The 23,872-nt window shown below is 40.7% G+C and overlaps 2 protein-coding genes across 2 annotated transcripts in view; one reads left to right on the forward strand and one right to left on the reverse strand.

Annotated features, from left to right (window-relative positions):
• The window catches only part of Trappc3l (trafficking protein particle complex subunit 3L), a 48,226-nt gene extending 37,717 nt beyond the window's left edge, over positions 1-10,509 (reverse strand). Inside the window, exons 1-3 of the mRNA XM_059272977.1 lie at positions 10,468-10,509; positions 7,289-7,386; positions 2,105-2,204 (exon numbers count right to left, since the gene is read on the reverse strand). Coding sequence (XP_059128960.1) covers positions 2,105-2,204; positions 7,289-7,386; positions 10,468-10,509 — 240 coding nt within the window. The remainder of the gene's footprint in view (positions 1-2,104; positions 2,205-7,288; positions 7,387-10,467) is intronic.
• Positions 10,510-20,226: 9,717 nt separating this feature from the next.
• Calhm4 (calcium homeostasis modulator family member 4) lies at positions 20,227-23,437 on the forward strand. Its single transcript, XM_059272978.1, has 2 exons — positions 20,227-20,787; positions 22,608-23,437. Exons 1-2 carry the CDS (start codon positions 20,227-20,229, stop codon positions 22,992-22,994), a joined length of 948 nt encoding a protein of 315 aa, XP_059128961.1. The 3' UTR covers positions 22,995-23,437.
• The last annotated feature ends 435 nt before the right edge of the window (positions 23,438-23,872 follow it).

Consider the following 23,872-nt stretch of genomic DNA (forward strand, 5'->3'; position numbering starts at 1 on the left):
AATAATAATAATAATAATAATAATAATAATAATAATAATATGGAAACAACTTTCATTTGGATTGTGGTTTTGAAAGTTTATTTTTTTCATGTAGATTACTCATTTCCATCATATTCTTTCTAGAACTTTTATTTGGAAAATAGCAATCATCAACCCCTGTTCTGCCTTCTCAGAGGGATGCTCCTAGACGGAAGGACCAAAGACAGTGCCTACAATCAGAATCCCAGAGAGAGTGCTGTGCGGCAGTCGGTCCTCTCCTGCATGTAAATATCAGGGCTCAAGAAAAGAGGAGGAAACTGTGCGAAATGTGTGAACTGGATTCGGCAGCAAACCGAGGCCTCCCATGCCTCTTGTGTCCTCGACGACTTACTAGCTAACAACATAACAACACCAGCCTGATAACTGCAGGTCTGAGATGAAAGGACGCTGGCTAAAGGTGTGTTATTCTAAGAACGATAAACTACTCTTGGCTGATTCCAAGCCGTCTTCCACACATCAGGATTGTGTAAGGCTCTAGCGCATGCGTCACATGGTACGTCAAGCACAGGAAGCCTTACTTTTTCTCTTGGGAAAATATTGCTCTGGCAATAATCTCTGGGGCTGGGAAACACTGGTCCCTTCCCCATTTGGTACTGGTTTGGGGGCGTGTCTGCTGTAAGGTTACCCATTCCGCTCTATTTACCTTCATGAAGCATTTGCCAAGTGTGTGTGTTTTGGGAAGGAAGCAAAAGAAACACAAACAAGACAAAAACCCCTAGGAACTGGCAAAACATTATAAAAAGTACCTTGGTCCCTACTTCTGCAGACACAAAGGCCTGCAGACTTGTGAACCTCTGGAAGCTCTTAGGTGGTTTAGAACCCTCCTCCCACCACTAGTTTTGAAAGCTCTTCTTGGCTTGGTCTCATTTTTTTCCACCCTTCCTTCATACCCACGTTCACACTATCAGAGAAGGCCTAGCTTGTCCCCTAGAAATTCAGGTCCTCTGGGGCTTCAGCACCTGAACCACCTCAGACCAGTAGGAGGAGGCAGAGAGGAAAACTTCAGAGCCCAGGAGGCTGGGCTGGAGGCCTGGCCTGCTCTCTTCAGAGGAAGAGGCCTGAAACTTTAGGATCTGACCTCTCATTGTCTGGCTTATCTCTTCCTTCACTATTCCTAAGAGGCACAAGAGGTCTGCTCAGGCTCCCATGACTCCGTCCTCCGGTACTTGACCTGTGGCTGCAGACTGAGAGAATTGTTCCTGTCACAGCTTCCAAGACATTTTGGCTGCATAAAGACTGTGTCTCCGCAGCTGCTTCCAGCCTCCAAAACCACCAGCCTTCAAAACCTGCCAGAGATGTCGTTCCCATTGGAGACTTCTTTCTGCAGATTTCTACAAGGGACTGCTCTTGACTGTCACTCTGAGGTCATCCAAGAACTTTCCGACTGTAACCCTGCTGGGGATCTGAACTTGGGCCCTCATGCCTATCTAATAGATACATCGCCAGCTAAGCCATCTTCCCAGTCCCCTGTAATGCACTACCACACTGACACACACACACACACACACACACACACACACACACACACACACACACACCATGAAGTCAGTTTGGAAGTTTTGTCTTCAGTTCATAAGAGTATGTATGAAAATAAAAAGTTTAAGCTGGTGCTAGTGGCACACGCCTTTAATCCCAGCACTCAGAAGCCAGAGGCAGGTGGATCTCTGTGAGTTCAAGGCCAGCCTGGTCTACAGAATGAGTTCCAGGACAGCCAAGGCTGTCCAGAGAAACCCTGTCTTGAAAAAAAAAAGAAGAAGAAGAAGACAAAGCTTTTCAATCATAATCCCCTAACAACATATGTAGATGGAACCTGTCTAGTCAAAACTGAAAACTACCAAACTCAGAAAGAACTCAAGTTGTTTTGTTGTTTGTCTTATTTTTGAGACAGAATCTCAAAAACTTAGTTTAGGCTGGCCTGGAACTTACTATTTAGCCCAGACAGACCTGGAACTCACAATCCTCTTGCCTCACCCTCCCAAATGGTAGTATTATATGGACTGTAGCTGTGTACCCTCATGCTTGACATGTTTTCAAGACACATTGACAGAGCCAGAAATGCATTTACCTGGGCAATTATGTCTATGATTTCTGAATAACTATGGCATCTTCTCACACAGGATCGAGCCAAAAAATCTTCCACCAGCCGTGTTCCAATTCCATAACCCCTGTGGATGAAGGAAAGTATGATTTGCATAGTAGATAACAAACTAAGCCCAATGTAACAGGTCAAATTGTCTTAGGTAACGGGTTTTGTGTCTGTTCCACAGACCACAGGAGCAGAGGCCAGCATATCTAGGAAATATGAATTAGTCTCTGCAAGGAGAGGAATCTGCCTGGAGTTGAGACTGGCCCAAACTTGACTGTAAATTCAGAGAAGGGCGGTTGCCTGCAGCCTAATGTTTCTCATTGTTAACTATTGTGAAATGGGGAAAGATGCTTGCTAACTTTTCTGCTTTCGGTGTGGCACCTGGATACTCGGGCCTGTCTTAGTGTACGTGTCGGAGAAGCAGCCTTTACAGGAAGAGCTGTGCAAGGAAGAGGGGAAGAGAGCAGAGAAAGATTCTTTTATTGTCAGTGAAAGCTTCAGCGTTGAAGTTTCTTATGTTTACCTCCTTCTCTTTCCATCCCCCCTCATTTCCACGTGTGTGTGTGTGTGTGTGTGTGTGTGTGTGTGTGTGTAGAGGTGGGCAAGCAGCTTCAGAAGACACATTTTTCACTCCATAGAAACTGGAATGATGGGTACAGGAAGGGCACGTAGCTCACTCACCAACTCCTCCCAATCAACTACCTGTAGCAGTAACCGACGTACTATTGAGAAGGCCATTTATGGAGGTGTCATAACTGAGTAAGTGGCTGAGGTGGCCCAGCAGCCTCCTTGAACAAGATAGCCTGAGAAACTTACATTTCTAAGAAGGACACCAAGAGATGCCAGAGTCTCCGTCTTAAAAGAACTTCTAAGCCAGTTACAGAAATAAGACCTTAAACTAGGAGCAAAAAGGAATATTCTTTTCCCTAACCACCAGCCAAAACAAAATGGCCTTTACTTTCACAGACAAGTGAAACCACTTGGACAGAGCAACAGAAAACCCATGAAAATCAGCACTGGAGTTTTCCAAGGCAATATTTGTGCCTTGAAACGCAAGTGGGAAGATGTCAGGTAGCTTGGCAGTTATGGGAAAATGGCTTTGAGGTCAGAGTCTTTAATAATTCACCAGCTCTACTGAGATATTCTATTTATTAAGAGCAGGGCATCTGTGCGGGAGAGAGAGAGAGCTCAGTCATTCAAGGCTATGCCAAAGAGGTAAGAGTTTTCTCCAAAGGACAGTTGAGTGGGGGCCTTCAAACAGTCCAATATCTGTTATTTATCTTTATGTCTATATAGGCTCAGCCATGGGGGACAGGGATGAAAAGAATGTAATGAGCAGTGTGCATACTGTACATATATAGTATGTATGTATTTGTATGTGTATATTTGGTTTCTACCAAAGGATATGTTTCTACAAAGTTCATATTTATATGTGAAATCTAAAATGTGAAATGCTCTCAGAAGATATTCAAGACAAGCAAATGTGAAACATTTTTTTCTTAAGCAAGGCCTTGGTACAGCATCTCAAACTCTATTCTTTGCCTACTAGTACACTCACATCTGTTAAGGTCGGTTCACCAAGTGTACTTTTTTAATCATATAGGGGAATTTCTCTGTCCTCTACAGCATTCGACAAAATAATACAAAATTATCAACATATGTCAAATAAATTGGAGTAGGTCCTGGAAATGCTACATCGGATGTGTGTGTCCTAAGCATAACCAACAGTATCAGTCCAGCTGCGGAAGAAAGAGACGAGGCTGTAGGTGCTGTCTGGAAGTTTGTGTCTTTGCAAATACAACTATCAAGAAATGCAACAGAACTACGTGTATTAAACTGAAAGAACTTCCCCAAAAGAAGAGTATAAATACATGGAAATGGAAGAAAATAAGAATTTAATCCCCCCCCAAGCTTTCCTTGGTATTGACTTACTATGTATTTTTCTGAAAAAAACATATGGACCCTTTTTAATACTCTTAAAAACCTAGGCTCAATTTCCCCTTTGCCCTGCCTGAATAAATCTTATAATCCTCCTGTATTTCCCAGTAATTACTTGGTGATAGCTCTTTTCAGAGTCCATCATTAACAGGTTAAAACAAAAAAATCCTCTAGCGCTAGAACATTTTAGGTGGGAAGGTCAGTTGGGGAGAGAAGGGGTGATAGAGGTGAACCAAAAAGCTCATGGTGCCTGAAAAAGCTACAAGGAAATCTGGTACTTGATAAGCCAGTCAAATAATAAAGTTATGGACTGGCTGGGGTGATGGCTCAGCCAATAAAATGCCTGTTGTGTGTAAGCGTGAAGGCTGGAGCTCAATCCCCAGCACATACGTGTTTTTAGATTTTCTTTTACTCTAGCCCCACGCTGGGCACCAAAATGTTGTTGGTTTTTTTTTTTCTTTACTCTTTTGGCTCTTTGCTCTTTGGCTCTCTTGGGGGGCCTGCCACCTAGCTCCCAAATAAATCACACACGAAGGCTTATTCTTACTTATGAATGACTGGCCTTAGCTTGGCTTGTTTCTTGCCAGTCTTTCTTAAATTATCCCATCTACCTTTTGCCTCTGGGCTTTTTCCTTTTCTTACTTCTGTATATCTTACTTTCACACTTACTCCGTGGCTGGCTGGCCCCTAGAGTCCTCATCTCCTTGTTCTCTTGTTCTTTCTTCCTGCTCCTCCCAGATTTCTCCCTCTATATATTCTCTCTGCCTGCCAGCCCCGCCTATCCTTTCTCCTGCCTAGCTACTGGCTGCTCCCTCTTTATTAGACCACCAGGTGTTTTAGGCAGGCAAAGTAAAACAGTTTCACAGAGTTAAACAAATGCAGCATAAAGGAATGCAACACATCTTTGTATCATTAAACAAATATTCCACAGCATAAACAAATGTAACACATCTGAAAATCATATGTAAAAGCTAGGCGTAGTGGCATGTAACTCTACCACAGTTAACTCTGTAACTCTACCACTATGGGATGGGAGGAGCTTGCTGGCCAGCCATTTTTGACAATCAGTGAGCTCTGTGTTCAGTGAGAGAGTTTGTCTAAAGAAAATAAATAAGAAATGAAGGTGGAGAATTGGCAAGACAGCTTAACAGGCAGAGGTTGCTGTTAACAGGCAGGGCACAGGGATGATGATCTACGTTCAATTCCCAGGGCCCATAACGTGGAAGAAGTGAAATAATTCCCCAGAGTTGTCTTCTGATCTCCACATTCATGCTGTGTCAGGTGCATGCATGCATGCGCGTGTGCACGCACACACACACCCCTAAATACATAAATATTTAAAAAACAAGTTTTAAAGACTGTACCCTATGTGCATGGATAAAACTGTTCCCAGAAGCCATAGGTTATGAAACAAAAATAGCCAAATTTGGGCTCCCTCTCTATGAGCTGTGGGTCATAGAGATCTCTGACATCCTAAAACAATACAAGTAATTGCTGTAGGTTTTCCATCAAAGCTAAGATATCCTAGTCAGGAATTATTGGTGAAAACACCACGCATCTTAGTTGCAAGACATAGATAAATCAAGCCAAAACTGGGCTAGAAGCTTCCTTCCTCCTGGCCACCGTTACAGTACCAGGTGTTATGCAGGCTGCTGGGAGAATTATCACTAGCAGTCTTACTCAGCTGTGGGTCCTGGGTACAACAATACTGACCAGCCAGGCAAGGTGAACGCACTGGTGCCATAATGGCAAGTCTGTTATGTGATAACCACTTTCAGACTGGATCTGATGACCTCTCCATGGGAAGGAAGTCATGTTTAAGACTGTAAACCCAGTCAAAAGCCTGTGGCTGGAGAGGTCCTAGACCCGAGCAGAAAAGCTACTGTGGTCGCTTTGCCAAGTGGGCATGGTGAACATATCAAACCGCTTCATAAATAACCACGTTTATACCTGTATGACTAGTATAATGCTGCTGCTCCCAGTTTGGGTAAGGAGGCTTTTTTTTTTTTTTAAGTTGTCAGTAGTGACTCATTTAATACTCAAAATACTGAAAATAAATAATTAACTAATGAATGTCCTGCCAAAATTGGGGCCTCACTATCAGTCCTTTCAAGGCTTAGGGGATATTGAAGATGAAAGTGCAGAAAGAATGTAAGAGCTGGGGAGAGGTAGGGAATGCTGACATCCGGGCATGAGCTGACATTCACACTCACAGCAGCTGTGACTACCCACACACAGTTTGTAGAACAGTGGGCCAACCAGCAGTCTGTTATGGAAGGGGGAGGGGCTCCTGGGGTCCCTTCCTTCTGCTTTTATGCAGGCAATGAGTAGTGGAGGAAGGAGGGACATTTTTGTCCAGTGGAATAGCCACTGATAAGGCACTCATTCCCCTGTAAACAGCCCCAGTGAAACCCACCGGGTATAATAAAGACATGGAAGAAGTAGGTCTAGGTGAGAGAGGAAGGGGATTAGTGGGGGTGAGAGGATAAAGAGACTGAATATGACCACAATACACTGTGAACATGTATGAAAGTGTCATAATAAAACCCGTTCTTATGCATAATAAATACATGCTCGCAAAACACTAAGAAAGAAAAAGTTACAAATAGTGGTAATATTACAATAATTTGGTGATCATATAATTATTTGGGGGAAACTAGAAGGTTGAATATAAACTGGAGGAATCTTCACTAATGAAATAAAACAGGAAAATGGGCTTTACTTAAAAAGGAGAGATTGGGTTTTATATTAGAAATCTTTTTAAAAGCACTCAAGCCTTGAAAGCTATATAAGAAAAAGACACCCCCTTTCAATCTAACTCCCACTGTTAGTTTTTTGTCTGCTTGTTTGCTGCATAGGCCCCAATAGGTGGCCTACGCTTATGTAAGCAAACATTTTCATTGTAAGGAACTGTGAAAATTAAAAATCCAATTGAATAATCCATCATCTTCCTAAGAGAACACATTGGTTTCATCACGTCGGCTGCTCATATGTGACTAATGCAGATATCGTTTCCAATCTGAAAAATTTCTATTTGATAGAAATAGGGAAGCGTTCCTTCCTATTGTTTAAAGGCTGAGTTGTAAGAATGTATGTCCCACTTTTAGATGTGGTTCGTCGAAGCCAAGGAGGAGCTGAGGAGGTGGAGCAAGCCATTAGAAGCTGGAAAACGCAGGTGATATTAACACGCAATAGATATTCTACAGCAAAGAGACATCTACTTACATTTTATCCAAGTATTTGTTCACATCTTCATCTTTTTCATAATCCTTGCATAGCTGGGCAACCAGAGCTCCATAAGTGAGTACAAAAAGGTCTTTGTTCTGTAGGGGGAAGGCACACGGTTTTGTTACAGGCAGTTATGACAGTATATTGCTGTGTTATTTATTTTAATCACACCCAAAGACCATTTCTTCATCTCTCCCATGACTACAACAATTTGTACTCTCCAGTCACCACTTAAATTTATTCTCACACATGGCTAGGCTGGGAGAAGAACTGAGAAGTCTGTTTTCTCACATGAGAACCTCTCCCGACACATTTGGTCTATCATACCTTGATGTGTATTTTCATGCAGGAAGATTTTGTTAAACGACTCATTTCTGGTGCAATTATTATTATTCTGGAATGCCTTGTGCTTTACACTGCCTGTTTCAGTTGGAAGGGATAACTGGTGAGACTCATTGTGAGTCCGGGTAGCCCTCATCTGAATCCCAGATCTACCAAAGAGGGCTTCAGGATGATCCCAACCACAGCAGCAAGCTGGTGGGAACTGCTTTTGCTTTTTGCTTAGAGAAAAGAGGAGATTTTTTAGAGGACCCAAATATAAACGTTAGTACCTTTTAAAAAATAGAACTCCAAATTATGTTCCACTTTTTAGAGTGAATTACGAGCAAAAATGAAAACTGAGGTCCAGTCATGCTTCAGTGAGTCCAGAGAAGATGAAAATAAAAGAAGCAGAAAGCTAAGCTTGGTCAACCTATTTCTGAAAGCCGGTCTTGTACCCGCCGAGAAGTGCTGTCTGTGAACGGGAGGGGAGCCTGTTGAGAACGCCTTCTACACTGTCCACCCTACAGAGCAAGGGAGGCCCCAGAGGATGGGGAAACATGCCCAGCCACCTGGGGCCCAAAGGGCCCCTCCGACTCCAGGCTCCAACTCTAACACAGAGTCAGTCACTGAGGCACATGTGTGGCGGGAGCAGGGACAAACGGAAGAGGAGGCGGAAGTGGGACCACTATTGAAAATGAGCGTGTTTCACTCAGACTACTAGATTTTCGTGAGCGGTCAATGTGGATTTCAGGCAAGGAGGGTCATCCTTACCTCTACCATCAAGTGTCTTAACTTCATACGGTAGGGGACCAGAGGCCTGATAATGTATGGGTTTATATTTAAAAGATGGATATGAATGTCTTTTAAAAAACAATAAAATTATTTATTCAACCCAATAGTGTCTATAGAACACCATGAATTTTGATGCAAATAATTCCAAAATTAGCCCAATGCCTCAGTGTTCCCCCCTGGGGGACATCTATGTGGGTTTATATCATGACAAACATGCCTCTTTGTCAAGTGAAAATATTTATTATTGATACATTTTAAAAGAATCTAAATATTAGCTGGTACATCTGGACCTATTTATGTGAAAACTAGAAACAAAATGCCATCAGTATATGTGGAATAGACATTATAAATTAATTTATATTGCATGTTAATTGGTATTATAATAATACACACACCTCATGTCTAGGAAAATAAGATGTTAATACTTTTTCCAGGAAATAGGGGATATAAGCAAGAGATTTGAACAAAAATAATGTTAACCTATCATTGAGGGTTACAAATACTCACTTTTATTCCTGTTCTTGTGATATAAACTTGCCAAGAGGCTCAACATAGACTACAACAAATACTTGTGTATATATGCAAAGCTTATGCCCAACAGCAGAAATCTAAGCATTGCTATGTACCAATGCTGGAGACAGAAACAAAGGATTATGGGAGGAGGGGAAGAGGGAGGGAGGGAGAGAGAAAGAGAGAGAGGAAAGAGGGTGGAGAGGGGACAGGGAAAGGCGGAGAGGGAGCGGAAGAGAAAGGAAGACAAGGATGTGTTTGTTGCTACTGTACACAAATAAGAATTTGTACAGAGAAGAAAGAAGAAATTGTGTCCTTCCTGTCTGTCACAGCCTGAGCATTGTGCCAAGGTGATTCCTGCCCTGGAGTCTCAGGTTCTCTTTCCCATGACACATACTAATATGTCTTGAAACATGTTCACTTCCACCCGAGTTTCAAGTACACTGTCCATAAAGGTCCACGTCTTTATGTTGCTTCATGACCAGAGGTTGTACTGTGAATAGCATATCTAGTATATCTTTGTAGGTCTCAAGTCCATACTACAGATCCCAAGAAATAATAACAGGAATTTCCTTTTGGTTTTTAAAAATAATAAAATCAATCATTTTCATGTGAAAAATAGAACTCCAGTAATTTTTCCCAGTGGTACGCCAGTATTAAAAGGTTTACTGGGCGTGTCTGTGTGTGTGTGTGTGTGTGTGTGTGTGTGTGTGTGTGTGTGTGTAGTGAGTTAGGCACAATATGAATTATCTAGTATACATTTTTGTCATTTGATATCTCAACAGGAAAGTGGTTCAAGACTCCATAATGCCAGATGAACTATTTGTAGGCATTTCCAGCTGTGGTACACACCAGTTAGTCAATGCATCCTTGAGAACACAGGTCTGAAATCACCTAATTACACTAAACGCCCACCCGTCCTCGAAATAGTTAAAACACCATTAAACATAACCGTAAGTTTTCCTACCTGTAATATCTGAATTACTAAAGCTATAATGAGGAGTTTTTTTTTTAAAAAGGAGTATTGCTTCAAATTAAATGTGCCAAAAAAAGTTTTAGAAATAAGCAACTTTGGAAGATGTAAAAAAGACAACAGCGCACAGCAAATACGAACACATTGAAGACTAGGGAATGTATTTTTAATGACAATCTTTGGATTCCTAGTGTTTTGATGGTCTTTTCCTAATTTTACACATAATTGATCACACATTTCATTTGCTATTTAATATAACATGCAATACAAAGAATTGATTGATGTTTCCATATTTTATCTTAGAGGCAAAAGGAATATTTGATACCTGTATTCAAGTCATCCATCAGAAAAGAAGATCCTAAAAATCTGTATAAAGAATTGATTATTCCACTACACTATTAAAAGATACTTGTAACTATTCCCAGCAGGGTCATTCACTAAACACTAAACACCGTCTTTGCCTCACTGAAACCTTCTACTTTTAGCATCATTTCCCAAAATACATAAAGCATCCCTCAAGGAAACATTGGCTGGGAAGTAGAAGCAAGGTTCTTTGAAAAAAAAAAAAAAAAGGTCTTACTATTTTGTGATACTCTGGCTTTTTGTGTGCAGGGCGAGACATCTCTCTTGGTATGTGAGGAATGATCTTCAGTTCTTTTCTTCGGTCTGTGACTTAGACATGCACCAGCAGTCCACTAGTCCTTTGTCTTAGCAAGTTCCTCCTTGCTTTGTTGCAGGAGTCTTCTCTACTGCCTTTGCTCTCTGCTGAATGGAAGAGAAAAAATAAACAACAACAACAACAAAAAAAAAAAAACCACCCAAATTCGGGAACAGCAGCGCTGTCTTGTACCTCGTAACCTGCTCAAGGAACAGCCTCACTTGTAATATAGACCCATAAAAGCTCACAGTGTGTGTGAAGTCAGACCCAAAGCACCAAGCCACTAAAAACTCTCTAGCCCCAGGGAGTTGATGAGTGGTGTTTTGTTCGGATGCCAAGGTATTGTTTTAAAATCACAAACAGAAACCTTCGCAATCCAAGACAGATCTAAATGTTAGCATTATTCACTCCCGTATTGATTGTTCTATGAATTACAGAGACAGGATCAGCAATCTTTGGGCACTAAATCCTGAGTTTAAATCTGATCAACAAACGAGTTTCACATTGTCCCCAGAACACTTCCTGCCCCCACTGTGTGTGTTTATAGCACTCAAATATACCTAGCATCTTGTTTTGAAAAGATAAGTTTTCATAGCAGCAATCAGCAATTTTAAGGAGTCATAAAGCAGATGATATTTTCTTACAGAGCTATTGCTCAGAATGGGTGCTCCGCAGTTTAATAATGTATAATGATTCTGGCACAGAGAGTAAGCCCTTAGCTTTCTTTTGATAGTTCCTGAGCTACTGGAGGCTCTCCTTATTTATGCAAAAGTACATACACTTAAAGTTGAAATAAGTCTCATCGTGACAGATGCAGGGTGCGGGAGTTCAAAGCTGTTCCAGAAATAGACATGGAAAATTCAGTTGAGAAGACAGTCTTTGCTTCTTACATCTTGAGACAATTAGTCCCATTGGTTCTGGAGCACCCGTCCTGCAAAGTGAAGACGGGCAAGCACTTTGAAGACAAGTGTGGCACGGTTGAAAGAGCCTAGGATGGTTGGTGAGGCTCCGATTCAGTTGCAAGTCTCCTGATTACTGGCTGTGTGGCCTTGGACAAGCCACTTTATTGCTCTGTGGCTCAGTTTTCACATCTGTGAAATGGCAATAGTAATACCTACCTCACAAAGTAATTTGACTATCAAAGAGATGATATGCACCGTAAAACACATTATAATGCACTGTATAAAAAGTAATTACTGCAGGCTCTTCTTACAGGTGGATATATGGGATGGAATTCTATACCATGTGAAGTAGTTCCACACCTATTTGTGTTCTATGAAACCATGGTCTCAGGGAAATCAGCAATACTGGGTTTTGGGATTTGACGGCTTTCTTAGGGGCAGACCAATAACTTACATTTGCAAGTTCACAGTTTGCAGCATGGTTTTCACTGTCTATATCATTTTAATTCAACTACAGTCAATGAAATAGTCACTAGATACTTGTTGCCATTTTACAGGATAGAAATATGAAAGTAAAAGGACTGATAAAGCTCTTCGATCTGACCTAAATGGTAGGGAACAGAACTACATTTGCAGATTCCAAACACCCACCCACCCCTTATCTATCATATACATTCCAACATAGTTGATGAAAAATTTTAGAAGTAGACACCAAACAACTATGAATGTGCAATCGATAGCACGTTGTCAATTTGGTGGTAATTTGGGCTTCAAGGTAAGAGAGCCCTGAGAGAAACAGGAAAGATCTATGTGATTGTAGTGAGGGAAAGGTGGCACTGTAATGAACAACAATACCTGACCATGGCTGTGTGGTGGTCACATCAAGACCACTACAAAGCTTCAAGACATCATGGGGTACCTCAGAAAAGGTGACACCTTCCTCCAGGCTGACAGGCTGTTGGCTAGTCAATGGCCCTCCACATCAGACCCAGGACCTGACCGAGGAAGGAGCTGAGTGCCTGGCAGACACTCATGAGCAAGCACAGCCGTGGGCCACTGTCACTTGGACACTGGTTTGCTCTTTTTCAGACTGTGAAACTCAGCATCCTTCAACACTTCTTGACATCTGAGTACACCTTGCGTTTCCCGGGCCCTTTCTTTTATGCAAAAATACCCCACTCTTAAAAAGGGAAAAAATGTAGTTTGGTGCTTCTGAAGGTAAATGACCCATGTTTGCCCTGACACTAGAGCAGGGAGGAGAGAATTGGTTCAAAATAATGCCCAAGTGTTATGTTTCTACTTTTTACTAAGAATCGTTACGCTGGCTAGAATAGAATTTGGAGCTGGGATTGAGAGAAAGAAGCATTCTTCAATCTTGTCAGATTTTCTCAGCTGCCAGTCAACACAAGTAAACAGTGTCTCAGACCACACCTCTACCCAGGTCCTTTCAGAGGCAGCTGGACAACTGAATAAAGACTTGGGAAAATCCTAACAGAAGACAGTAGCAACCCCAGCTACCAAAACACCTGTATGGAGTCTCATGTCTTCCTACAAATCTCTAGGATCTAGGGAGATGGTTCAGTGGATAACAGTGTAAAAGCAAGAGGACTTGAGTTCAGATCCCCAGCATCCTCCTGAAAAGGCAGGCGTGGCTACTTGTGCCTATAAACCCAGCATTGGCAGGCTGAAACAGGCAGATTCTGCAAGCTCACAGGTTAGCCAGCCTAGTTGAACCAATGAAAATCCAGTTTAGTGAAAGTAAGGAGTGACAGAGGAAGACTTGGCCTCTATATATATGTGCATGAATACATACACACACACACACACACACACACACACACACACACACACACAAACCACACACTCATTTCTACTTTAAGCTGATCTTCGTGTTTATTTTAACCTGATTTCCTTATATAACATTAATATATGATTTGTCCTGTGGCCCCCTGCCCCCTAAGGATAGGTGTAATGCTCCGATCTGATTTTCCCAGTCATACACTTGGTTGTGCTCTGTGAGAGAGATTGTGAAAATGGGTCTCGCCAAGTAGTATACATGTGAGAGCTACAAGAAGGACAGACAACAGCAAACTAACTTTGGGATTCATTTCTATCAAAGTAAACAATAAAGAAAACTAAAATTAAGACATTTATAGAATGTATGGGACTGGAATGTATTATATTAAGTGAGGACACTCGGGTTCAGAATGACAAGCATGTTCTTTCTCTATGTGGGTTTTAGCTTCGAATTTTCATACAGGTGCATTATGACCACATGTGTGTGGTCACCAGAGGCATCTAGGAGAGGCAAAGGTGGGGTGATTGAGCACACATGATTTTAAAGTGAATGGGAGAACATGGGGGGCAGAAAAGCTTAAGTGTAGGTGGAGGAGGGGCAAAGGGAGTGTTAACTCAAAGCTAGCACAGGTGGGTATGCTGTTAGAAAATGCCATACATATAATTCTAATCTTGTTCAAGATACTGTACTTATACCGTTCATTTAACAATGTAATGCAATTTGCTGATCCTCGAATGTTATTATTACCAACTATTAGGATAAAAAGAAATGAAAGTTAGTAGTTAGACATTACAATAGAACTTGTAGTCATATTAGATATGTTTTCAATATTGAGCAGATATATTTTAGATAGACAGGTCATCTTCAAACCCTTCAGAGATCTACAGAATATGACATTTAAAATGTTTTAATAACTTAGAAAATTTTTCTTTTTGTTATGACTATGAGACATGTCGGCTCCTGGCAGTACCAATCTACTTCAGAGAAGATATGGGCATTGAAGAAACTGCATATGGAGTTAGCTTTCATTGTGGCAAAAGTTAGCCACTGGACAACAAAATATCCTCGAATCAACTGCTGACGAACAGGACAGACAGGACAAGAAACAAAGGACTACTGATTCTTGTCAAAACAAGTGTGGTTATGGCTTTATCAAAAGGTATCTTCTGAGGCCAGGACAATATGGCACCATCCCTGAAGTGGCCTTTGCAATTTGGAAAAGGTACAGTGCCCTTTTCTTGGAAGGCAGCTGAACAGGCAGTGGGCCGATGGCTTCTGATGTGCAATGGAACAGCAGCTGAAACAGTTATTCTTGAAGAGTAACTAAGCTCACGCCTCTCAATAGCAGACTGGCATTTAATAGAGGGATATGGAGAAGAACGGGATGCTGAGATGAAGCCACATATACACAGCCGAGAAGAACGGACAGCTGAATTCAAAAAACATCAACAATTTCCAGAATTTAAAATCCTGAATCATGACATGACACTAGTGGAATTCAGGTGTTTCTAGTACATGGACTTCTCTCACCCAATGTGAGGTTGAACTGTTGACCTTGTGTACATCCTACTTCACAAATGAGTCTGTCAGATACGCTAAGCCTATAGGCTGAAGATGATGCCCCAACACTGCAGAGAAACCTCAGGTGACTGTCCAGGCAGCTGACTGTTTCTGTGAACTCACATTTTTTTTGGAAGCTGCTTGCATGCACTTCCTGTTTTTATTTTTTATAGGTAATATTATTTCGTTCTTGGGTCTCTGAGGGAGTTGAAGATTAGTTAGTTATAGTTGAAGATTAGTTAGTTATAGTTGAAGATTAGTTAGGATAGAAAGTGAATTAGATACATTTTGTACTTACCAAAATAGGATAAATAATGGAATTATTTTCTCTGAATTTGTCAAATACAAATGGATGAGACATTGTTTAGGTATTTATTAATTGTATATATTGTATACAGTTATTGTACTTTTGTATGTAGTTTTTCTTATGTTAGTTATAACCTTTTTCCTTTTTTCTTTTTATTAAAATAGAAAAGGGGAAATATGGTGATATTTTAATTGTACGGAAATGTGATTTTATTTGTATGTTAATAAATAAAGTTGCCTGGGGGTCAGAGCTAATAGCAAGCCATAGCAGAAATTGGGCAGTGGTGGTGCACGCCTTTAATCCCAGGACTTGGGAGGCAGAGCTAGGCAGATCTCTGTGTGTTCAAAGACACAGCCAGCATGGAAACACACGCCTTTAATCTCAATACCAACCATAGAAGACCTGGAGGTCTGTGTAGATGGGCAATGACGAGGAGGTCATGTGGTTGGGTTTACAACCAATGAGAAAGCAGAACAGAAAGTCTATATAAAGACAAACAGACAGGAAGTAGGTCTCTTGCTGAAGAGGACAACAGCAGCAGTGAAGGGTGAGGTTTTTAGCTCTGACCTCTTGGCCTTTCATCTCTGCATTGGCTCTGTGTTTCTTATTTAACAAGACTGTTCATCTACAGTATGCCATAAAGGAATCTACAAAGCAAATCCTTACAGATCTGCATCAACAAAACCCTTGCTCTCTAGTAGGGTTCAACCAGCGCTCTACTGTGTCCTACGCAGCTCCCAGCGGGAATGCTCTATAATGTTCTTCCCGATTTCCTCATATACCAGATACTGTAACAAATGGATTTTAAGATATGAGATAATAAACACAGAAGAAGGATGTGGTATGTGTTACCAAGCTTTGCTATATATGCTTCAGGCTGAACTAGCTAAAATATTCGGGACTCTTTTAGACCCTGTCTTCCTGTCCAGCTTAGTGGTCACCACTCCGTGGACCTTGTATTTATCATTCCTATGCATGTGTTAAAGATCCACATATATTACCATCCAGATACATTACAGAATATGTAATAGTACTTGTAACTTTATATTAGAGTGGTGCCATACAGCTCGGATCTCATGGCCAGAACTTTTCCCTCAAGGTTGTTTGTTGAGGTTTCTCCACAATGCTACCTGCCATTGTAGATAATTTATTTATATAGATTAACATCAGGTTAGCAAAACTTTCTGTAAAGGACCAGATAGTAAGTTAGATTTTGCAGCCATACAGATTCTGTAGTAATAACTTCATCCTGCTGTCAATTTCAAAAGCAGCCATCCCCAAGTAGACATGGCTATTTTCCAATAAAACTTTATTAATAAGCACTGACATTTGAACTTAATTTCATTTTCATGTCACATATTAGTTTTTTTCAACCATTTTAAATGCAGAAGTCATTCTTAACTCCTAAGCCAGACAAAAAAAAGCAGTGGGCAATTTGGCTTCTGTACCATATTTTACTAACCCCACCACTACAATATACCGTTGTCATGATTTCTGAATCCATTTCCTTGTTATTGGATGCCGATACTGAGATTTCCTTGGTGATCCTTTGCATCTCCCACACAATTTAACGGGAAATTATTTGTGGAACTTATAAAATAAAGTATTTATCCTCTACTTTTAGTTCATAGAATGCCATGCATCTTTAATGATCTGACTTAGGCAAAACTTGCTAAATTTATTTTATCTTTTATCTACTTTTGTTTATTTGATCAACACACTTGTTAGTGTTACATTAAAAATCTTTCTGTGAAGGGATTCTTCCTTCTTATTCAGCCAGATCTTCCTTTTATATATTTTAAAGTTATGCAATCATGGACATACAAACTGACACTTTCATGTCTTCCTAATGCATTGTTTTTATTATGATGGAGTGTGCAATTAGCCCTTTACCTCTTTCCTTATAGCCAGTCTTGCCTTCTCCTAATACCATTTACTATTCTCAGTGGTCCATGATTCCATGTCTTTCTTTTCAAGCTTCGTGTGTGGTATAGTTTGGGGAGTGTCACTTACAAGCAGCATGGCTGTTTTAAAAACACTGCACGGGCAGGTTTAAACCAGTTCTGCTATGGTGGTTAAAGACATGTGCCAGGCTACCTGGGTCCTAGTCTTGACTCCTCCATTCATCTGTGTGTGGTGCTAGGCAAGATCTTTAATCTCGTTGTATCTCAAGACTGGAGATAGGTTGTTGAGCAGATTGTGTGTTCTAAACACAGGGCCTAGCAGATAGTAAGCACTCCGTCGTTGTTAGTTATTTTGTTGTTATTGTTGATGCGTCTGGTCTCGTTTATACTGTGGTTTTGTCTTTTCTCTTTATCATTCGTTTGTCTTGGTTTACTCTCTCCTTTCCTATGAAGATTCTCTTTTTACTCCCTCTATGTTTTAAATGATCTATAGATGGCATATCTAATCTAGTTTTTCAGTGGTCACACTTAAAATGTTTATGGTTTATCAAGATGTGTTTGATACACAGTTTGATAAGTATATAGATCAAGTTTTTAATCAATGTAATTAACATTGCTATCACCCTGTTCTATGTTTATCTATTTGGTATCCATTAATTACAGGGCCAGATAATAAGCTATTTGTATTTCCCCTGTGAGCCAGAGGTCAAGCGCCAGGGCCATCACCTTATCGAATGCTCACAGACTGACTTAATATCGTCCTGCCCTAAATCAACCATTGCCAGGTTGCAGACATATAGGGGTAATCTCTATGCCCCAAAGCCCACTGATTTGTTTAAAGGCCGATCTTAGGTGTTCCCCTGCCCTGCCTTGTGTTCCCTACAGATCTCCTAGTAAAGGATCTGGCCCAGGCTCTCTCTTCCTTCTCCCACCTTCTGACCCAGGCTGATGCTTCCTGGTGTGACCCTGCTTGGCATTCTCTGACCTAGTTTCCTGGGGAAAGAAAAAGAATAAATCTTTTGACAGTGTTGGCATTTCTTCCACAAATCCAAACACAGGCGTAGAAATGTATAAGTCCAAAAGGATTTCTCATGGCTCTTTACCTCTCTTTGTATCCCTCCTTCCCTACTGTCTCAGCAAGCACAGGTCTACTTTCCGTTGGTGTACATTTATATTTCTAGAGTTTATTTTCTTGTTGTTTTGAGATAGGGTCTCTACATGTAGCACTGGATGTCCCAAAACTCAACTACACAGACCAGGCTGGCTTTGAACTTGCAGGGATTCACCTGCCTCTGCATCCCAAGTACTGGAATTCAAGGCTCGTACCACATGCCTAGTTATATTTTCTAGAGTTTTATATAAAGAAAATCATACATATTTATTTTTTTAATTATTTCATCTAGAAAATTATTCTTAATTCATTCCTGTTGTTATATACAAGCTTTTTTCATTTTGATTTTTCCGAGAGCAGTAATAATGGATATATACCAGCTTGTCATATGGTGATGGACATTTGGGTTATTTTTAGTTAACAGCTTTTATGAAGGAAGTTTCTATGCATATTCAGGTGTAAATGTTCATGTAAACATATGCTTTCCTTTATCTGTTACAAAATAACTAACACATGTGACCATTATATGTGGGAATAGATCTACTTTTAAGAAAACCACCATTTTCCAGAGGGAGTTGTCCTACCTGACATTCCCGCTACTAGCGTGTGAGAACTCCAGCTGCTGTACAACCTCAGCAACATCTGGCCGGTTAATCATCTTACTTTCAGTATTTTTGGTAGATAAGTAGTGATAGAATGCTATAATAATATATTGTTATATATTAATATGATATTAATATTGTAATAATACATAGTTCTGTTTTTTGAAATAAAAATAATAGCTTCAACACCTAACAGAGAATTGCTTAGCATTTTGGGCTCATCACTATCTGTGCTCTAAGGTCTGTCGTCAGGCTTCATCTACCTCTTGCTGAAATACAACCTTTTGTAATCCTCTTAACGAACAAACTCTCTTCATCTTTATCTGTTTTTATTTTGCTCTGTCTTGAATGATGTCTTGCTGCTACTAACCCCTCTGAAGATATATGTCTTCTACTCCCTTTTGTCATTGATGTGAACTCCACTCTAGATCAAGTGTCATACTTTGGTGCAATATCTACTTTTTCTGTCTGATACCTTTTAAGAACGGCTGTTTTCACATTCTGTAGCTTCTCTCTGATTTTATCTTTATACTCCTTTATACCAACCTTCTACTATGTGAGAACTTTGATTCTTTTTTTTTTTTTCAAGTATTGCTTCTCTGCCTAGCCTTTTCTTTTTCTGTTGGAATTCCCATTACACACTGGGGTTGGCCTGTCTTCTGTGTCTTCATGTGCTTTGTGAACTATATTGTTTATCTTTCTGTGTTGCACTTTGTATGAATTTCTTAGCATACTGTCTCAGTTCACTAATGATGTGTTTCACCACACCCACCCTAGAATCTGAGAAAAAAGATTTTTAAAATCCAACCAACCCTTGTCCAGTACTTGGTACATAGAAATTGTATGTTAAATGTTTCCTAATTAAATAGCACAAATAGCTCACATGTTTGATCATTTCATTCTTATTTAAAACTATATGTTTGCAATTTGACTTTTAAATCAACACATAGCAATATTCTGTCGAGAAACATCTTTGTTTTGATGTAGCTTTGTTGTACACGGCCCCCTCACTTAGAAAATGTTATGGGACCTCCTAGAAACTTTGGATTCTTCTAATATTTAGTTTCTATTTCTCTGTGTTTTGTAATGCTTTGGCTGTAGAATCTGTTTGTCACTGAGGTAAGAGTGTCTCAGCTTTGCTTCCTAGGCTGCGTTGGTTGATGCTTAACATTTCTTGTTGTACAAGGTGGTGTGGAGCTAGATGGAGGGTATTTGCCTGGCAAGTGTGCTGTGGTCATCCACGATGGGATGTTGAAAAGTTCTCTCTTTCAGACAAAACTGAGATCCCTTCTCTTTCTCCCAGCTCCTCTCTGGTGTGAATTTATGAGCTCAGGGTTCACAGAGCACTTGAGAGGACTCGAGGATCCTTTAAACATATAAGGATGTCGGGTCACTTGATACAACCAGTTAAACCAGTGCACTCCTATAAAACGGTCACAGCTGGTGGAGTCCAGAGATCAGAAAGGGCCACCAGCTGGCTGGGTCAGAGCTTCCACGATGAGCTCAAATCTCAACTGTCTTCTCTCGTCTCTGCAGAGAGGTGGAGCGTGCACCAATACTTTGATAGCGATTTTGACTATTTGCGGGCAACAATTGTTCTCCTCTTACACATTCAGTTGTCCGTGTCAAGTTGGGAAAAACTTCTATTACGGTTCAGCTTTTCTCTTGGTTCCTGCCTTGATCCTCCTGATCGCTGGCTATGCTCTAAGAGGCCAGATGTGGACAGTTGCCAGCGAATACTGCTGCTGCAGCTGTACCCCTCCATACCGGAGAAGCAGCCCTCTGGAGAGGAGGCTGGCCTGCCTCATGTTCTTCAACATCACCGGGAGGGCACTGGTGGCTCCGCTGACGTGGCTGACGGTGACCCTGCTGACAGGCACCTACTATGAATGTGCGGCGAGTGAATTTGCCTCGGTGGACCAGTACCCGATGTTTGCCAATGTCACTGCCAGCAAACGGGAAGAGATCCTAGCTGGATTTCCATGCTACACGTCAGCTCCTTCTGATGTCATTCCAGTAAGAGATGAGGTAGCTCTTCTGCACAGGTACCAGTCACAAGTAAGTTTATGACTTTTTTTTTGTTGTTGTACTATTCCAAACTTATTACAGTTCCTGTGAACATATCGCATGCTTGCTGTTGCTCGTGTTATCTGACTACAGAGCACAGGTTAGATCCCATGCATCTGGATGAATTCTACTGGAAAGCTGCATGCACACAGTTAGGATGCTGGGAGTCAGTAGGCCTGCTTATCTCCTGGTGCTTTACCAGTTAGTAACTGACAAGTTTGTTATTAAGTTGTACAGTTGTTCAATGCTTCACTTTCCTGAGCTGTGAAAGGAAGATAATCATAGAATCTGTCACCTAAACGGTTATGAATGAGAAAATTAACTAATACATTTAAAGAGCTCACGACTGTGCCTAGACTCGGTTAAAACAATGACTGTCAGTGTTATTATAAATATCATAAGTATTATCAGAATAGTGCTCTATTACTAAATCTCATTTTTCTGTGTTTTCACCTTTATGTTCTTCTATATTAAGAATCTCTTCTGAAATTACAGGAAGCTCAACTATGTTTTAAAATCTCCAATGATGGCTCTAAATACAATCTTCATGGACAAATTAGTGTCAGCGAGTGGGATGGGATAGGAGGAAGAGACGAGGCTGTGATACTTTTAGGTTCAATTTCAGAAGTGTAATTTTTCATTTTGGCACGAAAAAGCCATCACCTTCTCTAAGGGATGAGTTAAAATAAATGTTCAAAGCACGTATCATAAAAGCAGCTTCTGTCTTAAAGTCCTAATTGCAAAGGCTTCTGTGGCTTTTGACCTGCTGTCCTTCAGTTATATAGATACTGTTCAGTTAGAAAAATTGCAGTCAGGACATGGAATCCTGAAATGCTGCAATAATACACTCAATTGAAGAAAAATCAGAAAATTTCCATTAAGATATACTTTGTCACAATTGTTTTTTTTTTGTTTTGGGTTTTCTTTTGTTGTTGTTTGTTTTGACTAGTCTCAAAACCAGCTCAGCCAGAGGAGCTTGAGCAAGCTTGTAGGAGAAAGGCCAGATGCAGAGGACAATCATACTGCCCAGCTGTGACTGGATCCTGTTAGCATTCCTAAAAGCTCCTTTTAGCATTCCTAAAAGCTCATCTTCTTTATTTTACCTACCAGTTGCTGAATGCTTTTTTTTTTTTTAAAGAATAATACAGAAAGGAACAAAAAGAATCTAAGAAAAAAAAAGTCAGTGTTTCAAAAGCAGTTACTAAGTAGTCAAAATAAAGCTAGTTCATCTAAAAATGGAAAACAATAAGGAGCTTCAAGGTATAGCCTATCGTTGTTTGCTGATTTCTTTGGTTGCAAAAGATAAGGGGAATGCAGGAAGGCATGTCTGTGAGTACTTAGTAGCAGATCACTGAAGACATCTTGGGAGGTTGCCATTAGTGCCTACAACAGCATCATTATCAAATATTAATTAAGCCCCCAACAAATGCCTGGGTCTGTACCTAATGATTGAGAAGCAAGATCGGGTTATAAGCAAAGGACAAGGTTTTAGCATTTTATATAAGGGTAATTGGTGGTTTATAGCGTCTATCACTTCAAGGACAGTACTTAGAATCCATCCCACATGAACAGGTCAAATTCCTTTGTAATATGAGGGCTCCACTGAAATGGCTTGACCTGTCTTTCCATCGTGGCTATTTCCACATCAAATGACCACCACTGTATATTATATATGAAAAAACCGGAAGCAAAGACCCACATTTTAGTTCTGAGGTTTGTAGGACTCCCTCCTACCATGACTGTTTCTTGAAGATTTGCTGTATTGATTGATGCTTGAGTCTACTAATTATATTCCTACTAATTATGTGTAGATGCTGGGCTGGATTTTGCTCATCGTGGCAACCATTGCTCTTCTGGCCTCCAGCTGTCTGGCAAGATGTTGCTCTCCCCTCACCTCTATGCAGCATCACTATTGGACCAACCACCTCCAGAATGAGAGAGCGCTCTTTGAACAAGCTGCAGAGGAGCACTCACGGCTTCTCATCAGACATCGCATCAAGAAAGTGTTTGGGTTCATTCCTGGGAGTGAAGACATCAAACATATCCGTATTCCTTCGTGCCAGGACTGGAGAGAGATTTCCATACCCAATATTCTGTGTGTGGGTGACACCTCCCAGGGTCCCTATAGCTTCCTCGGAGACAGGGTGGTTGAGGAACATGAGGAAGACAGACAAGAAGGTATTGAAATGAAGCCTTGAGAGCTGCACCTTTCAAAGTTCAGGGTGCTTGATTTCCTGAAGCTAGAGTTTCAGGGCAACCTCTTCCTTTGCTATCTCTCTAACACTTACTTACAGAAGTCCATCCAAAATCTTGTTTCCAAAATCCATTTATAGAGAGACAACCTCCCCATACTTATGAAGTCTCATCATGTGTTCATAACGACTAGTGTGTCACGTTGGTTCATTTTAAATGGGTACGAAATTTTAAGTCATGTCAAATTGGAATTCAGTTATGTTACTGGGTAGCTGTGTGAAAAATCAATATTTCTGAGTATTATTTTGTCATATGTCCATATTAGCTACCTCGGAGGGCTGTTGAGAAGGTCAGGAAACACTTAAACTATGCTTTTCATACGATGAATGCAAGCCAAAGTCACTTCCCTCCTTCCTCTCTGAATTATGTCTTCTATCACTGTCTTCCCTCACGCTAATTTTTGGTTTACTCCTCGTCTTTATTTAGATGATACTTTTTTATTACCTTCTCCTCTTTCCTCACATTGAATATGTAGCCAACTAGAGGGGAAGGTAGAATAAGATGGCATTTCTGAAGTGGTAACGGTGAGGAAGGTTTTGAGTGTCGTCCTGTGCTCAGGGAAGAGGACACACCATCACGTTATCATTAGTGTTATGCTATTCTCAGCATCACAGCAGAGGTGTCTGTAAGACAATTTCTTACAAAGTTTACCCTAAAAGTGTCCCCTCTCTGCTCCACACCAGGGGTCCCCGCTGTGTCCTTTCTTTGCCAAATTTTTCCTTTATGCTCAAAATATATTTGGCCAAGCGGTGGTGGCGCATGCCTTTAATCCCAGCACTTGGGAGGCAGAGCCAGGCGGATCTCTGTGAGTTCGAGGCCAGCC

Source organism: Peromyscus eremicus, chromosome 8b (assembly GCF_949786415.1).
Source record: "Peromyscus eremicus chromosome 8b, PerEre_H2_v1, whole genome shotgun sequence".
Classification (NCBI taxonomy): Eukaryota; Metazoa; Chordata; class Mammalia; order Rodentia; family Cricetidae; genus Peromyscus; species Peromyscus eremicus.

Bases quoted from the DNA above. Each gene is read 5' to 3' on its own strand.
- Calhm4 (XM_059272978.1), top strand. From the start codon at position 20,227: ATGAGCTCAAATCTCAACTGTCTTCTCTCGTCTCTGCAGAGAGGTGGA. The intron at 20,788-22,607 runs GTAAGTTTATGA...AATTATGTGTAG, and splicing joins TGCACAGGTACCAGTCACAA to ATGCTGGGCTGGATTTTGCT.